Source organism: Rhinatrema bivittatum, chromosome 3, assembly GCF_901001135.1.
Source record: "Rhinatrema bivittatum chromosome 3, aRhiBiv1.1, whole genome shotgun sequence".
NCBI classification, from domain to species: domain Eukaryota; kingdom Metazoa; phylum Chordata; class Amphibia; order Gymnophiona; family Rhinatrematidae; genus Rhinatrema; species Rhinatrema bivittatum.
Window position 1 is genome coordinate 133,127,231 of NC_042617.1, and position 25,487 is coordinate 133,152,717.

The 25,487-nt window shown below is 41.8% G+C and overlaps 1 protein-coding gene across 5 annotated transcripts in view; it reads right to left on the reverse strand.

Annotated features, from left to right (window-relative positions):
* The window catches only part of VRK2 (VRK serine/threonine kinase 2), a 164,028-nt gene that overhangs the window by 41,348 nt on the left and 97,193 nt on the right, over positions 1-25,487 (reverse strand). For 4 of the 5 annotated variants that reach the window (XM_029593732.1, XM_029593729.1, XM_029593731.1 and 1 more), the window contains exon 11: positions 9,977-10,158. In XM_029593732.1, the coding sequence (XP_029449592.1) occupies positions 9,977-10,158 (182 nt within the window). Of the gene's footprint in view, positions 1-8,638; positions 9,811-9,976; positions 10,159-25,487 lie in introns of those variants that run through there. The other variant, XM_029593733.1, reaches the window with a different exon arrangement.

A 25,487-nucleotide genomic window follows, 5' to 3' on the forward strand; every position in this document is an offset into this window, starting at 1 on the left:
CAGCATAGAGGTAGAACTTGAGGCCAAGGTTCGATAGGAGCTGACAGAGGGGTGTGAGATATATGTTAAAAAGGGTGGAGGAGAGGGAGGAACCTTGTGGGACTCCTTGGGACAGGGAATAGAGTGTGGATGCTGCATTACCTATTTTGACAGAGAACTTTCTATTGGATAAATATGATTTGAACCACAAGAGAGCTAAGCCTGAGATGCCTATTTCCATCAGCCGGGTGAGGAGGTGGTTATGATTGATTGTGTCAAATGCAGCGGAGATATCCAGTAGTGCCAGAAGGTAGCAATGACCCTGATCAATACCTCTGAGGGTGAGAAGGAGCGTTTCTGTGTTGAGGTGCTTGCAAAAACCAAACTGGGACGGGTGGAGAATCTTGTTGTTTTCAAGATAATACATAAGTTGGGAATTAACTATCTTTTCCATAATTTTTGAGATAAAGGGAAGGTTTGAGATGGGTCGGAAGTTCGAAGGGTCTAAGGAAGGTTTTTTGAGGAGGGGTTTAACCACAGCTTGTTTGAGAGTGTCTGGGACTATGCCAGAGGAGAGCGAGGAGTTAATGATATTAGCTAGAGGTTTGGCAATGGTGTTCGGAATGGAGAGGAGGGTTTTTGTGGGGATGGTGTCTGTGGGGTGATTGGCGGGTTTTTGAGAATAGATTCAATTTCCTTGGCAGAGGTTGGTTCGAGTGAGTCAATGGTGGTGGTGTTAGGGTCGGAACAAGGGTGAGATGAAAGCGAGGAGTTTGGGAATCTGAGGAGGATGTTAGCAATTTTCCTGTGGAAATACAGAGTTAGCTCTTCACATCTAGCAGAAGCTTCATTGTCAGGGATGGGGCGCAGGGCGGACTTGGTGAGGTCAGCAATGTATGAAAAGAGGGCCTTAGGATTGTACATGCACTCGTGTATTTTGGAGGCATAAAAATCACGTTTGGAGTTGAGCGTGGAAAGTCTGTAGTGATGAAGGGCAGATTTATAGCTGGAGGTGTGTTGAGGTGAAGGGTCTGTACGCCAAATTCTCTCTCTTTGTCTGAGTTTGTTTTTCAATATTTTTAGGTCAGCTGTGTACCATGGTTGGAGGTTTTTTTGAAGAGGGTCGCAACTCATGTCTGGAGATAGGACATAGTTTATTAGCGATGTCTAGTGTGAGGTTGCTCCAGGAGGCCAGGGCAGCGTCGGGGTTGGAGCAGTCAAGTTCTGATAGGGCATTGGATATTGCAGAAGATAGATCCTCACTGGTGCAGGGTTTTCTGAATACAATAGTTGTGCTTTATGCCGGGTTAAGAGTGGTCGGTGCATTTATAGAGAGTAGTGTTTCAATGAGGAAGTGGTCTGACCAGGGAACCGGGGAGCAAGTAGGTGTGTTAGGAGAGTGAATACATAGGTTAATGAATATGAGGTCTAAAGAGTGCCCGGCTTTGTGGGTAGGGGATGTGATGATCTGTTTAAAGCCTATGGCTTGGAGGGAGGTGAGGAAGGTTTCGCAGGACGATGTAAGGGGGATTGAGTCTACGTGGAGATTGAAGTCTCCTAGTACAATAGCAGGGATTTCTATGTTGATATTATCAGAGATGAATTTGATTATGGGGAGGGATTGAGTTCTATGGAGCCTGGAGGGGCATAGATAAGGCAGATTTGCAACTCAGGGGATTTGAACAGGCTGATTTCCAGTTTGGGGAAACACTCCACACACTCCACACAAAGAAACCTCAGGTCCTCAGAAACTGGCCTCCTCACCATTCCAAACTCCAAAACAGCGCACCTCACCTTAACCCGTAAACGAGCCATATCCGTGGCTGGCCCCACACTTTGGAACTCCCTCCAGCCCCTACTCAGAAATGAACCTTCCACTCAAGTATTCAAAAAACAACTCAAAACCTGGCTCTTCAGAAAAGCCTTCCCACCAGATACTTAGCACCCCCCCGGGCTCATCCCTGCCTCGAAAACAAAACCCTAACCGCTGCTACCTACCCAATGAAACCCACCCTACAGCACCCCCCCCCCCCCACAGTTAACCGTACTTTCCCACCCCCACTCCCCCTTCCCCCCCCTAGCCATGCATTAATACCCCCGCCTCCTCCCTTCCCCCCCCAGCCACATTTTAAAAGCTCTCCCTCAAGGACTCCACCCCAGTCAACCTCTCTAAGACTCTATTTAGATCGTATTCTATAACTTATATTCACAAGTTGCAATGTTATAACGTTATAATATAAATGTTTCTCTTTATCTTTTATACTAGTTACCATGTTACAATGTAAAATAAGCAGATCTTGCCTTATTTGTTCAGTTATATGTAAACCGATGTGATATCTCGATCGAATGTCGGTATATAAAAACAAATAAAAAATAGATAAATACATATCTGATTGTAGATTTATTTATTTATTTAAATCTTTTCTATACCGTCATTAAGGTGGGTACCGTTACAACGGTTTACAGTAAGGCACAAAAATAATGTTATTAAAATTTATCAATTTACACAGGTGCCATTAGGTTCGGTAACATAGTTTTTTAATCAAAGCTAGATGTTAAATGAGTGTGATCACTATTCTGTCCAGGTCAATTCTATAGCAGTTTGAATTCAGGAGTCATTCTATAAATGTAACTTATCCTTTAGTGATGAATTCTATTAAGAACGAACACCCTTACTGATTCCTGTTTGTGTGGGTGTTTTGTCTCTTGCACTTCCCTGGTTTGAACCTTGCAAGTCCTTGGAATCTATTCTCCCTTCTCTTTTTGAAAGGCTTGTTTAAATAGCCAAGTTTTTAGATTTTTTCTGAATGTTTTGTTTTCTCATTGTAGTCTTAATTCCAAGGGCATGGAGTTCCATAGTATGGGTCCCACTAAGGATAACGCTCTCTCTCTTACCTGGGTTAGTCTTGCTGTTTTGACTGATGGAATAGTTAGTAGTGCCTTGTTGGCTGATCTTAGATTTCTGTTGGGGATGTGTACACGAAGGGCCGTGTTGAGCCAGTCTGCGTTTTCGTTGTGTATTAATTTGTGTATGGTGCATAGTGTTTTGTACTGTATTCTTTGTTCAATGGGAAGCCAGTGTAACTCGGCCAGTGTTTCTGTAATGTGGTCTCTTTTCCTTTTTCCAGTTAATACTCTTGCAGCCGTGTTCTGCAATATTTGTAGTGGTCTTATGGAGGTGTATGATAAACCTAGTAGAAGGGTATTGCAATAATCAGTGCTTGCAAATATTAGTGCTTACAGTACTGATCGAAAGTTGGCGGTTGTTAGAAGTGGTTTGAGTTTTCTGAGGACCATGAGTTTGGCGTATCCTTCCTTTTCTTTTATGGATATATGTTGTTTTAAGCTTAGTTCTGTGTCGATTATTACTCCTAGATTTCGTACTTTCTCTGCAAGTATTATTTGTTTGTTGTTAATGAGTGTGGTTAGGTTGTGTGAGATCTTCGCAGAATCTGTACTATAATTCCCCCCCCCCCCCCCCCCCCCAAGATAAGGCTAATTGACCTATAGTTTCCAGCCTCTTCTCTGCTACCACTTTTGTGAAGTGGGACTAAAACTGCCCTTCTCCAATCTTGTGGCACCACTCCCTCTCCAAGGTTGAATTTAATAGGTCCTTCAGCAAATCTGCCAGAACATGTCTGAACTCCCTTAGTATCTTAGGATGCAACTCATCCGGTCCCATGACCTTGTCCACTTTTAGTTTTGCTAGTTCCACCCAACCAACTCTCTTCTGTAAATGGGATGGTATCTACCTCATCCCCATCAATACTCTTGCCAAGCAGCAGCAGTCCTTCTCCAAGGTCTTTTTTTTTTTAGTTAACACTGAGCTGAAGTATATGTTTAATATTTTTGCTAATTCTTCAACTTTCTCCACACATTGCATCATATATACTTACAGTACCACCTCTGGCCTTTAAATAATTAAGACCTACCAAAATCTTGACTTTTTCCTCAGCTGACTTGCAAGTATACTCATCTGGCTTCCTTTATATAAACACAATAACTTAACTATAACTTGTGTCCTCCAAGGAGAGCAGGATGCAAGTCCTCACAGACTCCACTCACCTCACTAGAAACTGGCTTCTTTAGTTAGTGAAATTAAAAAAACAAAAACAGAGAGTGTCCCTGCACGACATCAGATATGGCCTACATATGCTCAGTAGATCAGAGGGTCTCAAATAGAGGTATGTGAATTATCCTAAACAGGAGTCTACCAGCAGACTGATAGAAGAAGTGGAGTCTGTCCTCGAAGCTCATGCTTTAATAAATGTTAGTCTATAAGGTGCCACCCAACTCCGGTCATTTTTGCTATACCAGACTAACATGGCTATCCCTCTGAAGACGTTTCTCTCTCTAGATCTCTATCAATATGCATACACAAATATATAATATAATGGAAACCGGCTTGGGGTGGGGAAGGGCCGCCGCTCAAAAAATATGTTCACTTCTGCAATAGAGCTTTCAAAGCTCCAGAAGCTATTAAGTCAGCTTTACCAGCCCACCTCTATCTAATGACATCATGCACTTGTGAGGATTTAATCCGGCTTTCCTCAAAGAACACTTGCTACAGGTAAGTAACTTTCATTTTCCCTACCCAGACAATTGGATGATTAAAGGCATAATGATCATTGTTTATCATCATTCAGATTTTAAGATCACAAGGGTTCATTATCAATTTTGCCAAGTCCCCTTTCTGTCCATCCCAGTCTATTAACCAAGGACACCCTGCTGTAGGATACAGCCTTACTGGAACAGAATGGCTCCTTTTTAAATAATTTAGAACAGTTTATTGCTGTCATGTCGCAGGCATTTGGAAAGCCTGATAAGAGTACAGTTACACAAACAAGCCTCATGAATCTGAAAAAAGGTTGACAAAAGGAGAATATACTACAACACTCTAGTTATTGGCAGCAGATCCACACTGAAATGAGACAGCACTAAGCTCATATTTCAGAGGGAGCCTGGTAAGTCATATCAAAAACAAAGGGACAAAGATAGAGCCTGAAGATCTTGAATCTCTCTTCATAGTCTACATTGAACTGATCATCGCTTTGCAGAACACTGCTAGTAAGACAAACCAATCAAACCTTATTTTGTAATGGAAGGCACTTAAAACTCACTCCAGCTTAAAAGGAAAGTGCCACCAACAGGGACTATGCTTCTGCTACGGACAGACTGGCCCCTTGCTAACAGAATGTCGAAACAGACCAAGGAATCAGAATGAACAAGCAGTTTCAGTCCTTAGAGAAAGAATAGGGCTTCAGTAAGAAATCGCACAGCCTCCTCTTTGGAACAATTAACATGAACCTGTCTCCCACATTAATTTATCTCTATCCAACTCCTGTGGGAAAACAAGTAGATTCAACGAAATGAAATAGTTGACTCAAGCATCTGTTAGTTTTATGGACATTAATAATAAACATGTGGATAAAGGTGAACCGGAAGATATAGTATACTTGGATTTTCAGAAGGCGTTTGACAAAGTTCCTCATGAGAGACTTCTAGGAAAAGTAAAAAGTCATGGGATAGGTGGCGATGTCCTTTCGTGGATTGCAAACTGGCTAAAAGACAGGAAACAGAGAGTAGGATTAAATGGGCAATTTTCTCAGTGGAAGGGAGTGGACAGTGGAGTGCCTCAGGGATCTGTATTGGGACCCTTACTGTTCAATATATTTATAAATGATCTGGAAAGAAATACGACGAGTGAGATAATCAAATTTGCAGATGACACAAAATTGTTCAGAGTAGTTAAATCACAAGCAGATTGTGATAAATTGCAGGAAGACCTTGTGAGACTGGAAAATTGGGCATCCAAATGGCAGATGAAATTTAATGTGGATAAGTGCAAGGTGATGCATATAGGGAAAAATAACCCATGCTATAATTACACAATGTTGGGTTCCATATTAGGTGCTACAACCCAAGAAAGAGATCTAGGTGTCATAGTGGATAACACATTGAAATCGTCGGTGCAGTGTGCTGCGGCAGTCAAAAAAGCAAACAGAATGTTGGGAATTATTAGAAAAGGAATGATGAATAAAACGGAAAATGTCATAATGCCTCTGTATCACTCCATGGTGAGACCGCACCTTGAATACTGTGTACAATTCTGGTCGCAGCATCTCAAAAAAGATATAATTGCGATGGAGAAGGTACAGAGAAGGGCTACCAAAATGATAAGGGGAATGGAACAACTCCCCTATGAGGAAAGACTAAAGAGGTTAGGACTTTTCAGCTTGGAGAAGAGACGACTGAGGGGGGATATGATAGAGGTGTTTAAAATCATGAGAGGTCTAGAACGGGTGGATGTGAATCGGTGATTTACTCTTTCAGATAGTAGAAAGACTAGGGGGCAAACTAATCTGAGAAAGTTCTTTTTTACTCAACGCACAATTAAACTCTGGAATTTGTTGCCAGAGAATGTGGTTAGTGCAGTTAGTATAGCTGTGTTTAAAAAAGGATTGGATAAGTTCTTGGAGGAAAAGTCCATTACCTGCTATTAAGTTCACTTAGAGAATAGCCACTGCCATTAGCAATGGTTACATGGAATAGACTTAGTTTTTGGGTACTTGCCAGGTTCTTATGGCCTGGATTGGCCACTGTTGGAAACAGGATGCTGGGCTTGATGGACCCTTGGTCCCACCCAGTATGGCATTTTCTTATGTTCTTATTATATTTCCCAGATAAAATGGAATTCTAGTCCAGCCTAAGAAGGCAACCATTCTGATGGATCACCACTGATATCAAGTCCAATGTTCCCGAAGACATAGATGTTAATCATAAAGACTATCTAGTGTTGTCAGAAGATAATTAAGCTTGATCTAATTTGTGTCTGGCATTTTCCAAATGACTCAGAACTCTTCTGTTTGAATTAACATGATCCCACCAATTAACTAGAAGTTATGAAACATAATATACCCTCTCAATCTTCTGCCTACAGAAATGTGTGAAAGACAATTTACCCATCTTCCCACCAACATATTTCTCCAAATGAATGTTGCACAGTAGTAACAGATAACATAGTATATGATCATAAAGACCCAATAGTCCATCCAGTCTTCCCAGCAAATTGTTTAGCGTAGTTATTGCTTCTCCATGCAGACTGTCCCTATTCAAAAATGTTACACCTAAATTTAACACAAGTTACCTCTTTTCTTCATTTCCATCCTGTAGCCATTAAGGATCCTCTGTATTTATCCCATGCCCTTCTGAATTCTATTACTATTCTTGTCTTTACCATCTCTTCCTGGATGGCATTCTATGTATCCACCACCCTTTCCATGAAGAAAACGTTTTTGATAATGTCCTTGTCTATTTCTTTGGAGTTTCAGATCACAATCCCTGGTTCTACATCTTCTTTTCCATCAGAAAAGGTTTGATTCTTGTGCATCATTTACAGTTGAATGAGAAAAATGGCTCTGCTGTCCAGGCTTGGTGTCATGGAGGCAATGCAAGCTCAAAAGGGAGGAAGCATAGTGATGTTGTCATAAGCATGCCACAAGCCCAAGGCAAAGCAGCTTCCACCTTGGTGGGCCCAGGAAAGGAGGTGTTTCCATTGTGGTGGGCCTGGACATGAGGAGTCGTTGCAGTATTCCACAACCCAGGAAAAGCTGACACCCTCAGGCCCCAGCCTGGAAAAAGTCTTTTAAGGTATTCAAAAGTCTGTATCATCTCTCTCCTGTCTCTCCTCTCCTCTAGGGTATACATATTTAGATCCTCCAGTCTCATCTCATAAGTCTTTCAGTACAGACCCCACCTCATTTTGGTTGCCTCTCTCTGGGCTGCTTTTATCCTGTCTCTCCTTTTAAGATATGGACTCAAGAACTGAACACAGGCCTTCATGTGAGGCCTCACTAAAGACCTGGACAGGGGCATTACTACTTTTTTCCTGCTGACTCTGCTTCTCTGTGCAGTCCAGCATACCTCTGGACTTAGCCACCACCTTGCTTTGCTATCTTCAGATTGCCAGATCTCTCTTTCAGTCCATGCACATTAGACTTTTGCCCCTCATCACGTACAGCTCAACTAATCTGAGGAATTTCAACAAAGAAACAGTGGATACAATCTTGCCACATAGGAACTAAAACAGTGGTAGAATTCAAGCATTCATTGATACATATAAAAGAAACTTAGTGGTAGAGAAAGGGAAGTGACCACAAGTAAAGTAAGACCTGTTACAGCACAGTAGGCAGGTACACCTAGGCAGGCAGGGTGGACAAAGAGGCCCTTTTCTGCTGACATTATCTATGTTTTTATGTTCCAACAATGATAAATAATATGCAGATCATGTCTTCTTGGTTACTCTGCTGAGATTAGAGAATGAGCAGCACTACAGGGAAGTAATTTCACTTTAATACATGAATTCTTGCCACAACATATCTTGTTGGCTATGCTTTTATTAAAAATATTGTATCAATATTTTTGCAGAGCTCTTGTAAGCATGAGATTAATACAAAATCTTTTCTATATCATCTTTGTAAGCAAAAGAGAATGTCTATACATAGGATTCCATTATGGGATCTTTACGAAAGGAATTTATTCTAGATTTCAATCTATGGGTTTATTTTATAAGGAATAATTTTTTTCAAGATTGTTACTATTACAATTTTATAAATGCTTAAGTTTGAGAAATATAAAATACAAAAGGAAACAAAGTATTCAAACTTGAGCAGGAGTTGAATTAACATTGTTAAGTAAAATGTTTTGTTTCATTAGAAGAGTAATAAACACACAAAAGTCAATAAAACAGTAAAAATAAATCTTTGCAATTGATAAGATCAAAATCCAGTGGCTTCCTATTAAGTAAACTTTTGTTTTACCTTCTACAACACATAAATAATGCTGACAATTGGTTTGTGAGTCACTTACTGCAATAAAATGTAATTGTATCATGAGAGAAAGGTGACAATCAGAAGATCATGAAAAAATTACATATTCTCACTGGTAGTTAATTAGCCATGCAAAACCCCCTCAAACAGATATTCTCTTCTATTAGGAATGATTACTATGCAGGCCTACAGATGTCAATACCACAGTCATTCAAATACTTCTTTCCCTACTAATTGAAGGTTGTAAAGCTCTGGTGCCAAGGTTTTGCTTCCAAAGAGCTAATTTATGACTAGAAGGATATTTTATGTCTTCAGTCCCAGCAGCTACAAAACTCAGCAAATCAGAACCATCTGTGCACCGATTCTTGAATCTCCATTCATCTAGCAGCCTATCGGTCACATTAGTTTACACCCTGAATTCTTGGCTTATAAACACTTGTGACATTCCAAAGTTCACAAGATATTAAAAATGAATGGTGTCGTGACCCTGACTTATTGCACATGCATCATAGGAAAAAAAATGCTTTTACATATGGTCAAATTTAAACAAAGTATTGACATTTTGTATCATGTTCAGTAATTATTTTTGTCAATTTATTTAAAAAAAAGATTTTAAATGTAAGGTAAATATATTCCAGAATTGCTATTTGCTTTACAATTATGCCAGGAAATTACTATATCATATTGAACTGCACATAAATAAATGTTAATTTTTCATATTATCTCTGCAATATAAAATATGAGCCTTGTATCTGAAGGTAAGAAAGCAAAGGATGGAAAATGAATTAGGTGTCCTCGCTAACAGTAAAGGAAATGTTCATTCATCTGGTCAAAAAGAAGAAGAAGAAAAAAAACTGGCAGTGAAGTCTTCAAGATGTCAATGAATGAAGTCTTTCATCTCTCCATTACACTGCAAGTAAATGATCTTCCACAGCTCTCCAGATTTTTAGGTCAAAGGATTTGTGACCATTTTTTCTTCCTTTAAGACTAACATCCCACTTTTCTAGCAAAACCATGGGGAACCACAATTAGCAAATATATTTAAAGCAAACACAATGTATCAGATTTATTTGACTTAAATTAATCATATTCCATAAAAATGTAACACCTATCAAATTGATGGTTTCAGAAACTGTAATCACAAGGCATTAAGAGACAGTGTTACTTACTTTCAGAGTCTTAGGCTTGTGCTTATTTCGGCAATATCCAGCAGTAGAAAATGGCAATGGGCTTTCATTTCCAGCTCCAGTTGACTCAAATCCATCTAACAGGAGTTGCTTTAATAACTGATAGTTTGGCTTTTCGTTATAAGCTAAGTCACGAACACAAGCAAAAAACTGGGCTATTTGACCTGTAGAATATTAAAAACAGAAAGAAAAAGAAAAATCTAATTTATTACTTGTTATATTCATAAAATGTTTTTGTTTAAAAAGGCAATATCTATGCATATGCTACAATATTTCAGGTACTGCGCATTCATTTATTATTTTAATGCTATTTCATCATTTTAAAATCCCTGGATGTTCTGTAGCTCTGGTACATGTTCAGAAGAGCGTCATAAAATACCTCACATAGGATGTGATCTAATAGACATATTTCCCTATAGACACAAAAAAGGGGAAAAACAACTTAAGTACCGTATTTGGCGGCGTATACGACACGGTGGCGTATAAGACACACACCCTTTTTTCTACACATTTTTAAGGAAAAAATAATTTTCTATATTGGCTTCCCCATTGCCAGAGTAGGAGGATTAAAGCTGCTAAGTGTCGCAGAATACTAATACTAATACTTTAATAACCCTACCTCCTTAAATATCAATCCAGGTGCACTGGCAATCTTCCCACTGGTACAGTTTGGTATAAATGCTCCTTCAAACTAGGTTGAACAATTTCAGGAACTCCTTTCCACATTAGTGTGGACCATTTAACAGAAGTGATACCATTGTGGAGGCAGTGATCACAGCCCCCAGGGGAAGGGAGAAGGGAGTCTCAGCCATTGTATAACTGATGACTAATGGCTAGGTTCAGGGTGCGTGTCTATTGGCCTCTGGGAAAAGCCCCAGTCTATATCTCCTGCATGAGTACTATCACTTTCATGGCTGGAAGGCGAGAAATCGGGGGGGGGGGGAACTACAGGAAATAAAAAATAGCAATGATGCACAAGGCAGGGAATCAAAATTACTAACAACGCCAGGTGGGGGGGGCGGAGTGACGCGGTAGCATCGGGGAACGAGGGCGCGCCACCCGATTGGCAGGTGCTGGGCAAAGGGGGCTTGTTTGAATAGCTCTTCCCTCTCTGGCCGATACAGTAAAAGGCACTCTCCTGTGCGCGCGATTTAGTATCGGCCTGCATGCAAATGAGGGCTCGAGGTAAAAAGAGGCACTAGGGACACTAGCATGTCCCTAGCGCCTCTTTTTTGACAGGAGCGGCGGCTGTCAGCGCGTTTGACAGCCGACGCTCAATTTTGCCCGTGTCTGTTCTCAAGCCCGCTGACAGCCACGAGTTCGGAAACCAGACGCCGGCAAAATTGAGCATCCGGTTTGCGAGCCGCGGGCAGATTTAAAATATTTTTTTAATTATTTTTAACTTTTGGGACCTCAGACTTAATATCGCCATGATATTGTCGGAGGGTGTAAAAAAAAGCAGTTTTTACTGCTTTTCTGTGCACTTTCCCGGTGCTGGCAGAAATTAACACCAGCCTTTGGGCAGGCATTAATTTCTGAAAGTAAAATGTGCGGCTTGGCTGCACATTTTACTTACTGAATCGCACAGGAATAACTAATAGGCCATCAACATGCATTTGCTTGTTGCGGGTGCTATTAGTTTCGGGGGGGGGGGGGGGGGGGGTTTGGACGCGCGTTTTTGACGCGCTATAACCCTTTCTGAATAAGGACAAGATTGGGAACCACTGTACTAGGGTATACATTTTTAGATCTTTAAATCTGGCCCCATATACTTTATAACAAAGACCATTTTAATAGCCATCTCTAGACTGACTCCATCTGGTTTATGTCTTTTCTTTATTTGTATTTATTTATTTAATAATGTTTATATACCGCCTTTACAATTCAAGGAATTAATCAAAACAGTTCACAATAAACATACACAAAAACTTCAAACAACTAAAAACAGTCAATAAAATTAACAATACACTGCATAAACATAAATAAATAAAATTAACAATATACTGCTTAAACACTTAAAACAAATACAATAAAAATAATAAAAGGCCCTTCAAAGCAAATATAATCCTGAACTTGTTATGTAAAGATGAATAGATTATAAATTGCGAGAAAAATAAGTGAGGTACAAGAGTTAAGCTGTGGTCAATGAACTGTAAGCTTTCTGAAATAAATAGGTTTTTAACATTTTCTTAAATTGAGGAAGAGATGGTATGAGATGGAGAGAATCAGGGAGTGCGTTCCAAAGAATAGGGCCAGCTACTGAGAATGCCCTTTTCCTAGTTATTTCCAATCTTGCCAATTTAACTGTGGGTATGTTCAGGAGGTTCTTGGAGAATGACCTGAGTTGTCTGGCTGGTTTATAAATACGAAGGTTGGAACAGAGCCACGTTGAGGTTGAGTTATGAATGAGCGCATGAATAATGTTCAATACCTTGTAATGAATTCAATATTTAATTGGTAACCAGTGAAAAGAAAAAAGAATAGGAGTAATATGTGATCTGCGGATGGAACCTGATAAAATCGGAGCCGATGAGTTTTGTATTAATTGAAGGGGAAAAATAGCTGAATCCGGTAAACCTAAGAATAAGGCATTGCAATAATCCAAGCCAGAGAATATCAAAGACTGCAACACTGTGCGAAAATCTTGAAGGAAAAGAAATGGACGAATTCTTTTCAGTAAATGAAGTTTGAAAAAAGACTTTTTTGTAAAATTAGAAATATGGTTTTGCATTGAAAGATCTGAGTTGATTATAACCCCTAGGCTACTAGCAGAAGTACCAAAAGGAATAGAAATACCCTTAAACATTAAATGGGAAGGTGGACCTAACATTGAATTAGTAATAGATGATAGATAAGTCAAAGTGGTTTTAGATGGATTTAATTTCAATCTGTTATGATCCAGCCAATGATTTATTGTAGATAGGTACAATGAAATTAAGGAGAGTGTGTCTGACCAGGAGGTTTGATAAGGTACTAACAGTTGGATGTCATCTGCGTAAATTCGAAAATACACGTTTAGAGAAGCAAGAATATGACAGAGGGAGTAAGTAGATATTAAAAAGTAGTGGGGATAGTGAGGACCCTTGTGGAACACCAGAAGAAGTAAGGTAAGGCTCTGATGAATGATTATTGACTTTTATTTGTAAATATCGATTTGATAAAAAAGATTGAAACCAAGAAAACACAGTAGACTGAATTCCTAAGGATTTTAAGCCTGAGAGAAGTATAAGATGGTCCAAAGTATCGAAAGCAGCTGTTATATCTAAAGAGATAAGAATATATTCTGTGTATGCATCAAAGCCACGAAAAACTGTGTCACAACAAGATAGTAATAACGTCTCTGTAGAGTGGCCTGAATGTAAAAAATCATTTTCTGCTAAAAGGTCAGAGAGCTGGCGAAGAACAACCAATTCAATTAGTTTAGCTAAAGAAGGAATCAAAGCTATAGGTCTCAAATTGTTAAGGTCTAGACTATCTTTTGGTTTATTTTTTTGAATTGGAAGAATTGCAATATGTTTCAGATTGTCCGGAAAAATTCCTAATGAAAGTGATTGATTTACCAACTCACTTAAGAATTTACATGTGAAGGGGGCAATTGCTTTGAATAAAAATCCTGAGCAGGGACTGAAGGGAGAATTTGTTGTTTTCTGTTTTTGAATGATTTTAAGGATTGTGGAGTCTGATACTAATTCAAACTCAGACCATACCGTGTGAACTGGTGGGTCTTTAAAAATGGGATAGGGTAAATGCTGGAATTCTTTAGAGATTTTATCAACTTTGTCCTTGAAATGAGAAGCAATGTTTTTACAATCATCAAGAGTATAATGTGGACCGTGCGAATTATTAATTGTTGTCAGAGATTTTACTATGTTAAAAAGGATACTAGGGTTCCCATGTGCATCCAAATTTTCTTTTTTAAAAAAGGTTTTTTTGGCCTTATTGATTTCCTTATTATAGCATCTTAGGGGTACATTTTAAATGACAGTGCAAGCGCATACTTTTGTTCGCGCATCAGGCGCAAACAAAAGTACACTGGATTTTATAAGATACGCGCGTAGCCGCGCATATCTTATAAAATCTGGGGTTGGCGCATGCAAGGGGGTGCACATTTGTGCAACTTGCGCGCGCTGAGCCCTGCACACGCTGCCTGTTCCCTCCGAGGCCGCTCTGAAATCAGAGCGGCCTTGGAGGGAACTGTCCTTCCACCCCCCCGGCCCTATCTAGACCCCCCCCCCTACCTTTATCCGAAAAGTGGAGGCAGTAGTAACTTACGTGCGCTGGCGCGGCAGGCCCCGACAGAGGCCGCTGTGTTGGGGCACTCGGCCATGCCCACGGACCGCCCACATTCCCCCGAACACGCCCCCAATCTGAAACCATGCTCCCTGGCCACGCCCCCGACCGCCCCTTTTTGGAAGCCCTGGGACTTACGCGCGTCCCGGGGCTTGCGCGCGCCGCCGAGCCTATGCCTTCCTCCTTTCAGTTCAATGTAAGCCGGTATGATGTGCGTCACGAATGTCAGCAAAGAAAAGTCTATAAATAAATAAATAAATGCAAAATAGGCTCGGCGCACGCAGGGGGGTTTTAAAAGGGTTACGCGCGTACCTTGTGCGCGTAACCCTTTTAAAATCTGGCCCTTAGTGTGTAATAGTACTCATTTTTGAAGGTACAGTCTCCACAATTGTACACATTATTCCAAATGAGGTCTCACCAGGGACTTATACAGGACCAATATTTATCACCTCCTCTTTTGTCTCCTAGCCTTTCCTCTACCTATGCACCCAGCCATCATTCTGGCTTTTGCTTTATCAACCCCAGATCCCGCTCTTGTTTCATGCATAGAAGAATTTCATCCCCTATAGTGTACCGCTCCCTTGGATTTCTAGAAAAGGCAGGGAAGAGAGTTTTCTTCTACCTCTTTCCAAAAGGCATTAAAATGCACACTGTACTAGCAAGTGCAATGCTATGTCCATGAACAATACCCTAGTTAGGCAATTTCAAAAAATACCTCCTATTAAAATCTTTTATATGCTTGAGAGGACAAATAAAAGTCCAAAAGCTTAGGAAATTAATACTGAGGTCTAATTTCAAAAGGCTTTTGCATTTCCACCTAGCAAAATTCCTTAGAAAATGGTTTCATCATGTTATTTCTTTAAAACTGCATTCAATACAGCGCAGAACAAACACACAGTTATTAAGCAATATATTGATATACAATGTGAAATGTAAAGATGAACATAATTTTGCAAATTTCCAAGCAGATAAATGACCCCCAGTAGATGTGTTTATACATATATGTGATGGGTCCAATTTAAAATTTTCATCAATCTGCAAAGAAATGCGTTTGTAGCATGTAAAGACAGATGGAAGGTTTGAATCAAGCTCTTTAGTTTTCTTAGGATTTTATATATTGTACTTGTGACTGAACAATGACAAACAAAAAAAACATAACAGCTAAAATACGTGCAAGTAGTTTCCTTTTTTATCTGAAGACATGGATGATAAACATGGTAACAAGGAAAGGTTTCTCTATAAGTATTATTAGTGGTATGTGGTTTATAATACGACCTTTAGAATGCTTTCCTTTGCTCATTCAATTTTATATTTGTGCAGACATTTAACACTTCAAATGCTTATTTATTAATGTAAAATGCATTGATTTATATGGTACTTGAAAAAGCCTGCACTAATCAGACAGCACATCAGTTGGTGGATAATAGCTTTGTTGGAGCCCGTATTAATGATGCCAGCCAGCAACAGCATTGTCTCTGGTTGGTAACCCATTGGGTGCCAGTGCCCAAATACCTTTCAGTGCCACACAAAGTCAGAATATCAGTGTTGAAAATATATTTGTAAAATTAGGATTAATATTAACAGTTGGTAGTCCTAGGACCAATGTCTGTCTTTGGTAAGTGCATGGTTGGCAAAAAGTACACTGGTTCTTAATTCTTCTAAAACCGAGGCACTGTAGCTTTTGAGAAAGCCACTGCCTACAAATCTTCCAGGGGTTTTAATTGAGGGATGAATATAGTATTCTGGGAACATGCTTGCAACTTGGATTTTGTTTCTGATCCCGTGTTAAATTATAAAAAAAAAAAAAGTTGAAATCAATGTTATCAATTGGATATTTTAGAATACAGTAGCTACATCATCTTAGAACATTGTTAGAACAATCTGTCTTTTTTATCATAACGTACCGTAAGTTTTTATTCTAACCCCTTTAGATTATGGGATTGCTCTTTACTTAGGGATTCCTAAAGTGGGATTTATGCCTTGAAACTTTTACAAAATTATGCTGTGAGAATGGTGGTAAAGGCCTCTCGTTGGGAACATATTACCACAATTCTTTATCAACTCCATTGGTTACCAATAGAGCAAAAGGTAAAGTTTAAAATACTTGTCCTAATATTTAAATCGGTGTATGGGAAAGCTTCTGTTTTCTTGGCCAATCTATTTAAAGCCTGAAGTCCCAATCGTACATTACAGTCATCATTTAGAGGTCCCATCGGTAAAAGCAGCACTACCTCATGAAACAAGACAGTGGGCCATATCTATTGGTGGTTATAATGCTTTGGAAAGCCTTAGCAGATGAGATTTGAGCAATCTCTGATTACAAGTTGTTAAGGCTTTAAAAACTGCCTTATTTCTAGAGGCATTTCAATGTGCAAAAATATAGTTCGAGGTACTATTTCAGATTGATTGTGTGTTGTGTTTATTTTAAAGTCAGTTTTAATTGTAATCCGCCCAGCATGACAATGTCACTGTGGGCAGAATGTATTTTTTTAAATTAAAAAAAACCCCCAAACTACAGTTCTACAAAAGTTTGAGGCCAATATTGAACAAACTGTATAATGGATAATTTATCTGGTTAAAGTTAGTCGGATAAGTTAACCTAGCTACTATTCAGTTAGATCAATGTTCCACTAAATATCGCTAAATAGTGTTATCTGGATAACTTTAAACTAAACTGGCCATTTCTTGAATTTCGCCGGTTAGGTTTAAAGTTATCCAGCCTCATGTAATTCAAAATAATATAGCTGGTAAAGTGCTGCTTGCCACACTGGAAACTGCTAGGATCGGTGCTACACAGGGGAAGATTAAGCTCCCAGGTGGATGGGAGGACTAGGATTAGTATGGAGGCTAGTAGGGGGGAGAGAGAGATGAGTACCGGCAAGCTTTACTGAGGAAAGGATGGAGGTCTGTGCAGACCTGTGAAACAGATTTTTAAATAACATTTAGAGCAGTTTGGAAGGGAGAGGGGGACTTGGCTCAACAGGTGTCTCTTATTTTTTTTTTACATTGAGTGGGGAGAGTGGCTGAGAATTGGGCCACAAAACCTGCATGCAACTTATTTTTTTTTTTTTTAAATGGCCATTGCTACTTAACCAGCTATATTGTTTTTGATGCACTATCTACCTAGCTGCAATCAAGCTAGGTAGCGAGAACATGGTGCAAATCTATTCTTCTTCCACTTTTCATCATTCTAAATCACATTAAATCTTCACTGATGGTAACTGTGCTGTTCACATGTATGACTGCATGTTAAACTGCCCCCCCCAAAACCCAACTCACCCCACAAACTTCACCCCGAGTTAATAATAACCCCTCTTACAGTGGTATAAAAAGTTCAGAAATCAGTGGCCCTCCACAGAGTCTCTCTCTCTCCCCTCTTGAAATAGAATTTGTGATAAATCCCATTTCGTCTGTAATGCACAGCTGTCGCATGTATAACGATCAGGTGTAGTTATTTCCGACATTAAATCCCATGATAACGAAATGCACGCTATCGCACACAACATTAAACAGCCCTCATTTACATTTACTCTGCCCAAACTCCTACTTGAATAAATTTTTCAAATTTGCATATGCATTTCGTGATGCAATATTTATTGCATGCATTATGGCATTATCACAGGTTTTAGGGCCCTAATGCATGTACATTTTTATATATATGGATTTATTTTAACTAATATCATATTCAATTATCTAGCTAAGGGGGGGGTCATTTATCAAAGTGCTATATGGCGTTTTCGCATACGTTAAGCACCTTTAACGCATGCGAAAGCACCATAATGCATGATGCGATGCAAATCAGAAAAAGGGGAGGAGTTTAGGGTGGGATTTGTGGCCAAGTGGGCTGGCTGAGAGAGAGAGAGAGAGAGAGTGCCTAGCCATAATGCCCTCATACTAGGTAGGTATTTATACCTCTATATGAGGCCCACCTAGTTATTCGAGGTGAGGTTTAGGTATTAGTGTAGGGGTTAGGGGCCATTTTGACATTCAGAGTGAGACATACGAATAGAACAGTGCTCTCTTGTGGAGATTTGATGACCTTCGGCGTGAGGAAACTCACCCAAAGATGAGATTTGTGCAATGTTCTCTCAACCTAGCTTGATGTTACCCAGGTAAAGAGTCCATCAAGCTAGGCTGAGAGAACACTGCACAAATCTCGAGTATACCTACCTACCTAGTATGAGGGCATTATGGCTAGGCTCCTGCTCTCTCTGTCTCTCTCTCTCCCCCCAGTGGTTGTAGGTAGGAAATACAACTCTGGCACTTACCGCAAAGTGAGAAAAAGTTATCGCAATTTCCGGCAATACCTATGCGAAGCGCTAAGATAGGCTGTTTATCGCAAAGTGCGCTATTACCATAAAACACACCCCTTTTCCTATCGCATGCAATATTTAATGCATTTTGATAAATCCAGGCCTAACTTAGCTAACACATTCAGTAGTACAATCACACCACTGAACATACTAGTTTCTGTGGCTAACTTTAAGAAGGCTGAATAGCAGTTCTACATTTATTTCAATTTTTGAATTTAAATTTATTAAAAACTTGCATTCCACACTTTCACAGGGAGAACATTACAAGGCAGTTTACAAAAACTACTCAATAAAAACAGAGCACAAATTCAAAACTGCAAAGCAAATATACAGTCAGGGGTGCTATTTATAATCTTTGAAATTAAGGGCCATTATGATGTCAAACTATAGAAGATACTACTCGGTTCAGTCTGGTCTTAACATTCTAAGGTTAGCATTACAAATAGACCTGATACAGTCTGGCAAGTAGTTCCAGAGGGAAAGGCCTACTAAGGAAAAGGCTCTGCCCCTTGTTAGTTCTAGCTTAGGGACTGATTGGCTAACTTACAGGCCGATACAGTAAAATCCGCAGGAGAGCCGGCACTCCGAGGCGAGCACCTGCTCTCCCGACACGCGCACAGGTCACTCTCCTATGCGTGCGATTTAGTATGCAAATGAGGGCCCGCTGTAAAAAGAGGCGCTAGGGACGCGCCTCGTTTTTCACAGGAGCGGCGGCTGTCAACGAGTTTGACAGCCGATGCTCAATTTTGCCGGCGTCAGTTGTCAAACCCGCTGACAGCCACAGGTTCGGAAAACGGATGCTGGCATAATTGAGCGTCCATCTTCCGACCCATGGGCAAGCTTTAAAATTTTTTTTTTTAATTTAATTTTTTTTTTAATTTTGGGGCCTCCGACTTAATATAGCTTATATCTGCTTTTCCGTACACTTCCCCGGCACCAGCAGAAATTAACGCCAGCCTTTGGGCAGGCGTTAATTTTTGAAAGTAAAATGTGCGGCTTCGCTGCACATTTTGCTTTCTGGATCGTGAGGGAATAAATAATAGGGCCATCAACATGCATGTTGCGGGCGCTATTAGTTTCAGGGGGGTTGGCAGCACGTTTTCAACACGCTATTACCCCTTCCTATCGGGCCGATACAGAAAGGACGCGTAAGAAAGAGTGCGGCAGTGCCTGGCGCACCCTCGTTTGCCGCGCACATATTTTGGTTCACATACCGCTCGATTCAGTATTGAAATTAGACGCAAATCCAAGTGGCGTCCAAAGCGCGTCAATGAAGCAGTAGGCGTGCGCAATCTTACTGTATACAGCGGTATACAGCGCCTATACAGTATCCAGGGTGCGCTGGTACCTGTCATTTGAAATGTCATTTGAAATGTCATTCCACCAGGTAAGTGGATAGTTCTTTCCTACAGACCCCCGCTACCTTGAGCGCCCGGCTGGATGTCCAAGCCGGTAGTCCGAGGTCACGGCTTGGACATCCAGCCGGGCGCTCAAGGCAGCGGGAAGTTCCATGAACGTTTGTCCGCAGTGAAGCAAGTACCACACACTAGTTAATCCCCGAAATTATCTTTCTTCATGTGCAGCTCCAGCTCCTTCTCCAGTTCCAGGGTCAAGGCTTCCAACCTCCTCTCCCCTGGCTGGGTCCGCTCTCCCTGTACGGAGTCACCTGGTAGGGGAGCTGGAACTTGTGCAGCGTGGCCGATCCTCGGTCGGGATGGGGGGCGGCGGGTGCACCAGCCGGGGTGGCGACTTGTGCCAGCACGCGTCCCCGAAGTCGGGCGGGACGGGCTCCGGGTTGCCGGAGGAGCCCATTCCAGAAGACCCCCATGGACAGGCTGAGGGAGGGGGTCCTTAGTCCAGGCACCGGGCGAAGCTCAGTAGAGGGGCTCCATTCCCGGGCGGTTAGTTCAGAGCCTCGATCCTCCGCCTGCCACGGCCCCCCTTCCCTCCCCCCGCCAGAAGCGATCCCACTGCGGCTCTCTCTCCCGCCAGGGGCTCTCCTCCCGAGCTGGGCTGGCGCAGCACAGCAGCATGGTTAGGCCGAGGGGCCAGCGGGCCAGCCCGCTTCCCGACCCCTCAGAACGCGCATCGCACCTCCAAAAAAAAGCCAGAGATTTTTTTTTTTTTTTACAGTCCAGGTCCCGAGCCTCCCCTTCCTGCCACCAACTCAGATCCACCAGCGACCTCGGACGTCCAGCCGGGCGCTCAAGGCAGCGGGAAGGTCCATGAATGGACGCCACAACCTCGGACGTCCGAGGTCGCGGCTTGGACATCCAGCCGGGCGCTAAACCCCCACCCCCCCGCACCCCCTCTCCCCTTCTCCCACTCTGTCTCCTGTGCTGGCAGCCGCCGTTCGCCTCTGCTCGTTTATTGTTTGCTGCCTTCCTGCTCAATTCTTCCCCCCGCCCCCCCCCTCTGCTTTTCCTTCGCCATGTCGGTGAATATGGAGGAGCTGCGGCACCAAGTCATGATCAAACAGTTTGTGCTGGCGACGGGGTGTGCGGCGGATCAAGCCAAGCAGCTGCTGCAGGCGGCACACTGGCAGTTCGAGGTTGGTGTCCCGAAGTCCGGTTCCGATTGGGGGAGGGAACGCGATCCGTCCGTCCCTCCTTGCCTGTTACCCTTCCCCGCCGAGCAGTCCAGGATCTGAAGCCCTAAATAACAACAAAAGAAGAGCGTGGCCCGGCGGCCTCTGCTGCTGAATGGGGAACATAAACAGCAATTACCACACTAACGCCAGGGTCAGGGTAGGCGGTAAATATGCAGGTTAAAGACGCGGCAAATAAGCTGGTTAAAAAGGCGATAATCTGGGCGCACGTTACTGTATCGGAAGGAATAGCTAAATCGATCATTAACATATATACATGCGGCGGGCGGAGACTGACACGTGTCCATTTTGGCGAGCGGTAAGGACGCGTAAAACCGGATACTGAATCGCGGGTTCGCCTTACGCGTCCAAATTAGGCGTCCAAAGTGGGTTAGAAACAGGGTAACCGCGGCCGCGCTTTACTGTATCGGCCTGTATATAAGGTGTAAAGCTAGCGCGTTTATCCCTTACTGTATAAGGGGTAAAGCTAGCGCGTCGAAAACGTGCGGCCAAACCCGGGCTAACAGTGCGCTCCACCGGAGCACACTGTACTGTATCGGCCTGAAAGTTAGGAATTATTAGGAAGGGAATGGCAAATAAAACAATGTCATAATGCCTCTGTATCACTCCATGGTGGGACTGCATCTTGAATTCTGTGTGCAATCCTGGTCACCGCATCTCAAAAAAGATATAGTTGCATTGGAGAAAGTGCAGAGAAGGAAGACCAAAATAATTGGCATGGAACAGCTGCTGTATGAGGAAAGGCTAAGGAAGTTAGGGCTGTTCAGCTTGGAGAAGAGACGACTGAGGGAGGGGGGGATATGATAGAGGGCTACAAAATCATGAAAGGACTTGAACAATTTAAAGTAAATCGGTTATATATTTTACATAGTCAATAATCAGGGATATCTGATTTGGGGATTACGACCAAATTTGGGAAGTTTATCAGAAGTGGTTTACTCTGGACCAGTTATTTCCTTTTAGATGCTGTATTGTTTTATAATCATTTTGATTAATAGAAGTTACAAGCTCTATTAAGTTGTACTGTGAACCATCTCTAATTCTGCAATTCAACTATAAATGCTTTTGATGTCTGACTAAATAAAAAGCTTCTTTTTAAAAGGTAGGTTTTAGGCAAGACTTGAATATGGCCAGAGAATAGCAACTCCGGAAGACCGTTTCAGGCATACCACATGGCAAGATGGTAAGCACAGAATTGTAAGCTGGTGACAGAGAAGCAAGACACAGATAGGAGCAATTTGCCCAACAAATGAAGGTCATGAGGATGGTATAAGAGGAGATGAGAGAAGAGGTAGTGTGGAGCTGCAGAATGAAGGCATTTATAGGAGGTAGAAGCTTGAACTGTATGCAGAAGCAGATGAGGACCCAATATAATGATTTGAGAAGAGAGGTTACATGGTCATAATGGCATTTGAGGAAAGAAAGTCGGGGAGCTGAATTTGGAAGAGATTGTAGGGGAGAAAGATGGTTCTGTGGGAAATCTGTGAGAAACACTGCAATTGTCTTAAGCAGAGGCTGAAGAGATCACAAGGATTTAGATAGTTCAGAAAAGAAGGGATTGATGTTATAGAGAAAAGTATACATGTTATAGTGGTGTTTTGTAATTAAGCAGAGAAGAGTTGAAGATGACCCAAGACTGCAGGCGAGGTACTGGGAGAATGATGATGCTAATCATGGTGATAGAAAAATAGTGTAGTGGGCTTGGGAGGAAAAATAAGTTCTCTTTGCCATGTTGAGCTTTAGGGGAATGGTGGGTTATCCTAGGTAGCAATGTCAGACATGCAGGTAGAGATTTGAGACTGGATTCTAGGGGCCGGATTTTAAAAGGGTTATGCACGCCGGGCCTATTTTAAAAAGGCCCGGCGATGCGCATAAAGCCCCAGGACGCATGTAAGTCCTGGGGCTTTACAAAAGGGGAGGGGAGGAGGCGGGGCCAGAGGCCTCCGACACAGCGGCCATTGCCGCTGTGACAAAGGATCGCGTGCTGGCAGCCTGCCGACGTACGCAACTTGCACCTGCCCAGAGGCAGGTGCAAAAGGTAAGACAAAGGATGGGGAGGGGAAAGGTTAGGGGAAGGGGTGGAAAGGTCAGGTTAGGGGGAAGAGAACGGGGGAAGGCAGCATGGCGCGCGCAAGGTGCACAATTGTGCACCCCCTTGCGCGCGCTGACTCCTGATTTTATAACTTGCATGCACAAGTTATAAAATCGGGTGTACATGTGTGCGCGCCGGGTAGTGCACGCACCTTTTTAAAATCTACCCCTAGGTGAATGTTCTGGTGCAGAGATGAAGATATGGGAATCATTGGCATAAAAAAGGTAGTACTGAAAATCAAGGAAGGATATTGGGGCATCAAGAAAACAAATGCAGAGAGAAAAAAGATGATAGCCCAGGACAAGATCCTGGGGCACATCCTCTGCAATAATATACAGTAGAGTACCTTATATCTGAAAAGGATTGAGACCCTGCTTGTTCCAGATAATGGATTTTTATGGGTAATAGAAAATAAAATAAAAAGAACAATGACTGTCCAAAGTACAATTGAGTACTATATAATAAACAATGGTTCAACGTACACATAATATACAATATAATAGTGCTATAATTTCAGGTGTCATTCTGAGTAGGAGAAACTGTAGTGTGAACAACCCTTCAGTTTGTCACTAGATGGCCCTAGGTCCCTTCTTGCCAGCTGGACTAATAACATGAGATTTTCCATTCTCTTTCAGTTTCTCCACTGAGCTGACTGGATTGGCTATCCCAGGGGTATAAGGTGGAGTTATAGAAGTATACAGAGTGGTCATTTTGAGTTAGAGACTGAGGCATAAAAAGCTGTTTTCATTTTTTTTTTCCCTGCTGAGCTGGGCCCACTAACCCAGCTTGATATTTTCTTGTGTTTAGAGGAGATCCCATTCCCTATTGGAGAGGGTCTGCCTCGTTTTGTAGAGAGTCAAAATTTTTGTAGGTTTTGGCCCAGTTATAAGCTTTTTCGTGTTCTAGGGAACACCTTGTGCTTTGGGAGAGGAGTAACCCTCTCTTATCCTGAGAGCAGGGGCTGGGGACCAGTGAGCACCCCCTCTACTCTCTCGAGGAAGCAAGATCAGAGACAGCACTATCGAGTGTGAGACTTTTGGATAAAAACTTTTTTGGATTTTTCCCCTTTTTGTTCGTGTGGAGGTTTTTGTCCCTCCCCTCTGCACAACCTGGTGAAGGAGCTGGAAGATGAACTGGAACATTTGGTCTCTCTCCCTGAGAGGTCCTTCAAAGTTGTACTATCAAGCCTTGGGAGATTCCCAACCAGATCTCCACCCCAAATGGATCAGGACACAGGCTGTGGGCATCAGACTGAACTTTGGACTCAGGTAGGATCTTTTCGTGGCATGCCCTCCCCCCCCTAGGATTCTCCCTCCTCTGGGCTGTTGCATAGATGCGTAGGCCGTGGCAAGCTCCCTTCCAGGAGCTTGAGTGATGGACACCTGTATAAATAGTTTTCAGCTGTGCAGTTTCATTTGCTAAATGTTTGTGGGACAGTGATTGACCTTTTGGAATTAGTAAATATGATTTGAACACCCAGTCTGAGTCCAGCCTGTCTGTCCTTGAAGAGAACACCACACCAGAAAGATATACACACATCAAGAGTGACATTTTATAACCTGAGCCACAAAGGATTTCCTCTCCCCCACCACAGAAAGAACTCATTCTCTGGGAAGTTCAGGAAGGAGAGGAAAAATGGCAAGAGCAGCCCCGACTTATAATTACTTTTATGACCCTAGGGGAACCAGCACAATCCCAGCAAAGGGTTACAGTAGCATCAGGGAACGTGACAACATTCTTCAATTTCAATGTGGGGGCTGTGACTTATGCAATAGGCCTACATGGGTCTTTTGGGGTTTTTTTTAAACTGTATGGCCATTTAACCGGATAACTTTAAATCAAACTAGCTATATTCAATCATAGCCAATTGGATTTAAAGTTAGCCGGATAACTTTAATTGTGGATATTCAGCAGGCCATTTATCACAAATATCCTAAATAGCTTATTCCGATGTTAGCCATTTTAGGAGTTTTGAGAGACTAAATTAATTTTTTGCTTCAGTCTTCACTGAGCAAGATTTAAGAGAAGCCCAGGTCAAAAATGAGATTCAAAGATGATGATTCAGAAGAAATGAAACAAATCTCCGTGAACCTGGAAGATATACTAGGGCAAATTGACAAACTAAAGTATAGCAAATCACTTGGACCAGATGGTATATATCCCAAAGTGCTGAAAGAACTGAGAAATGAA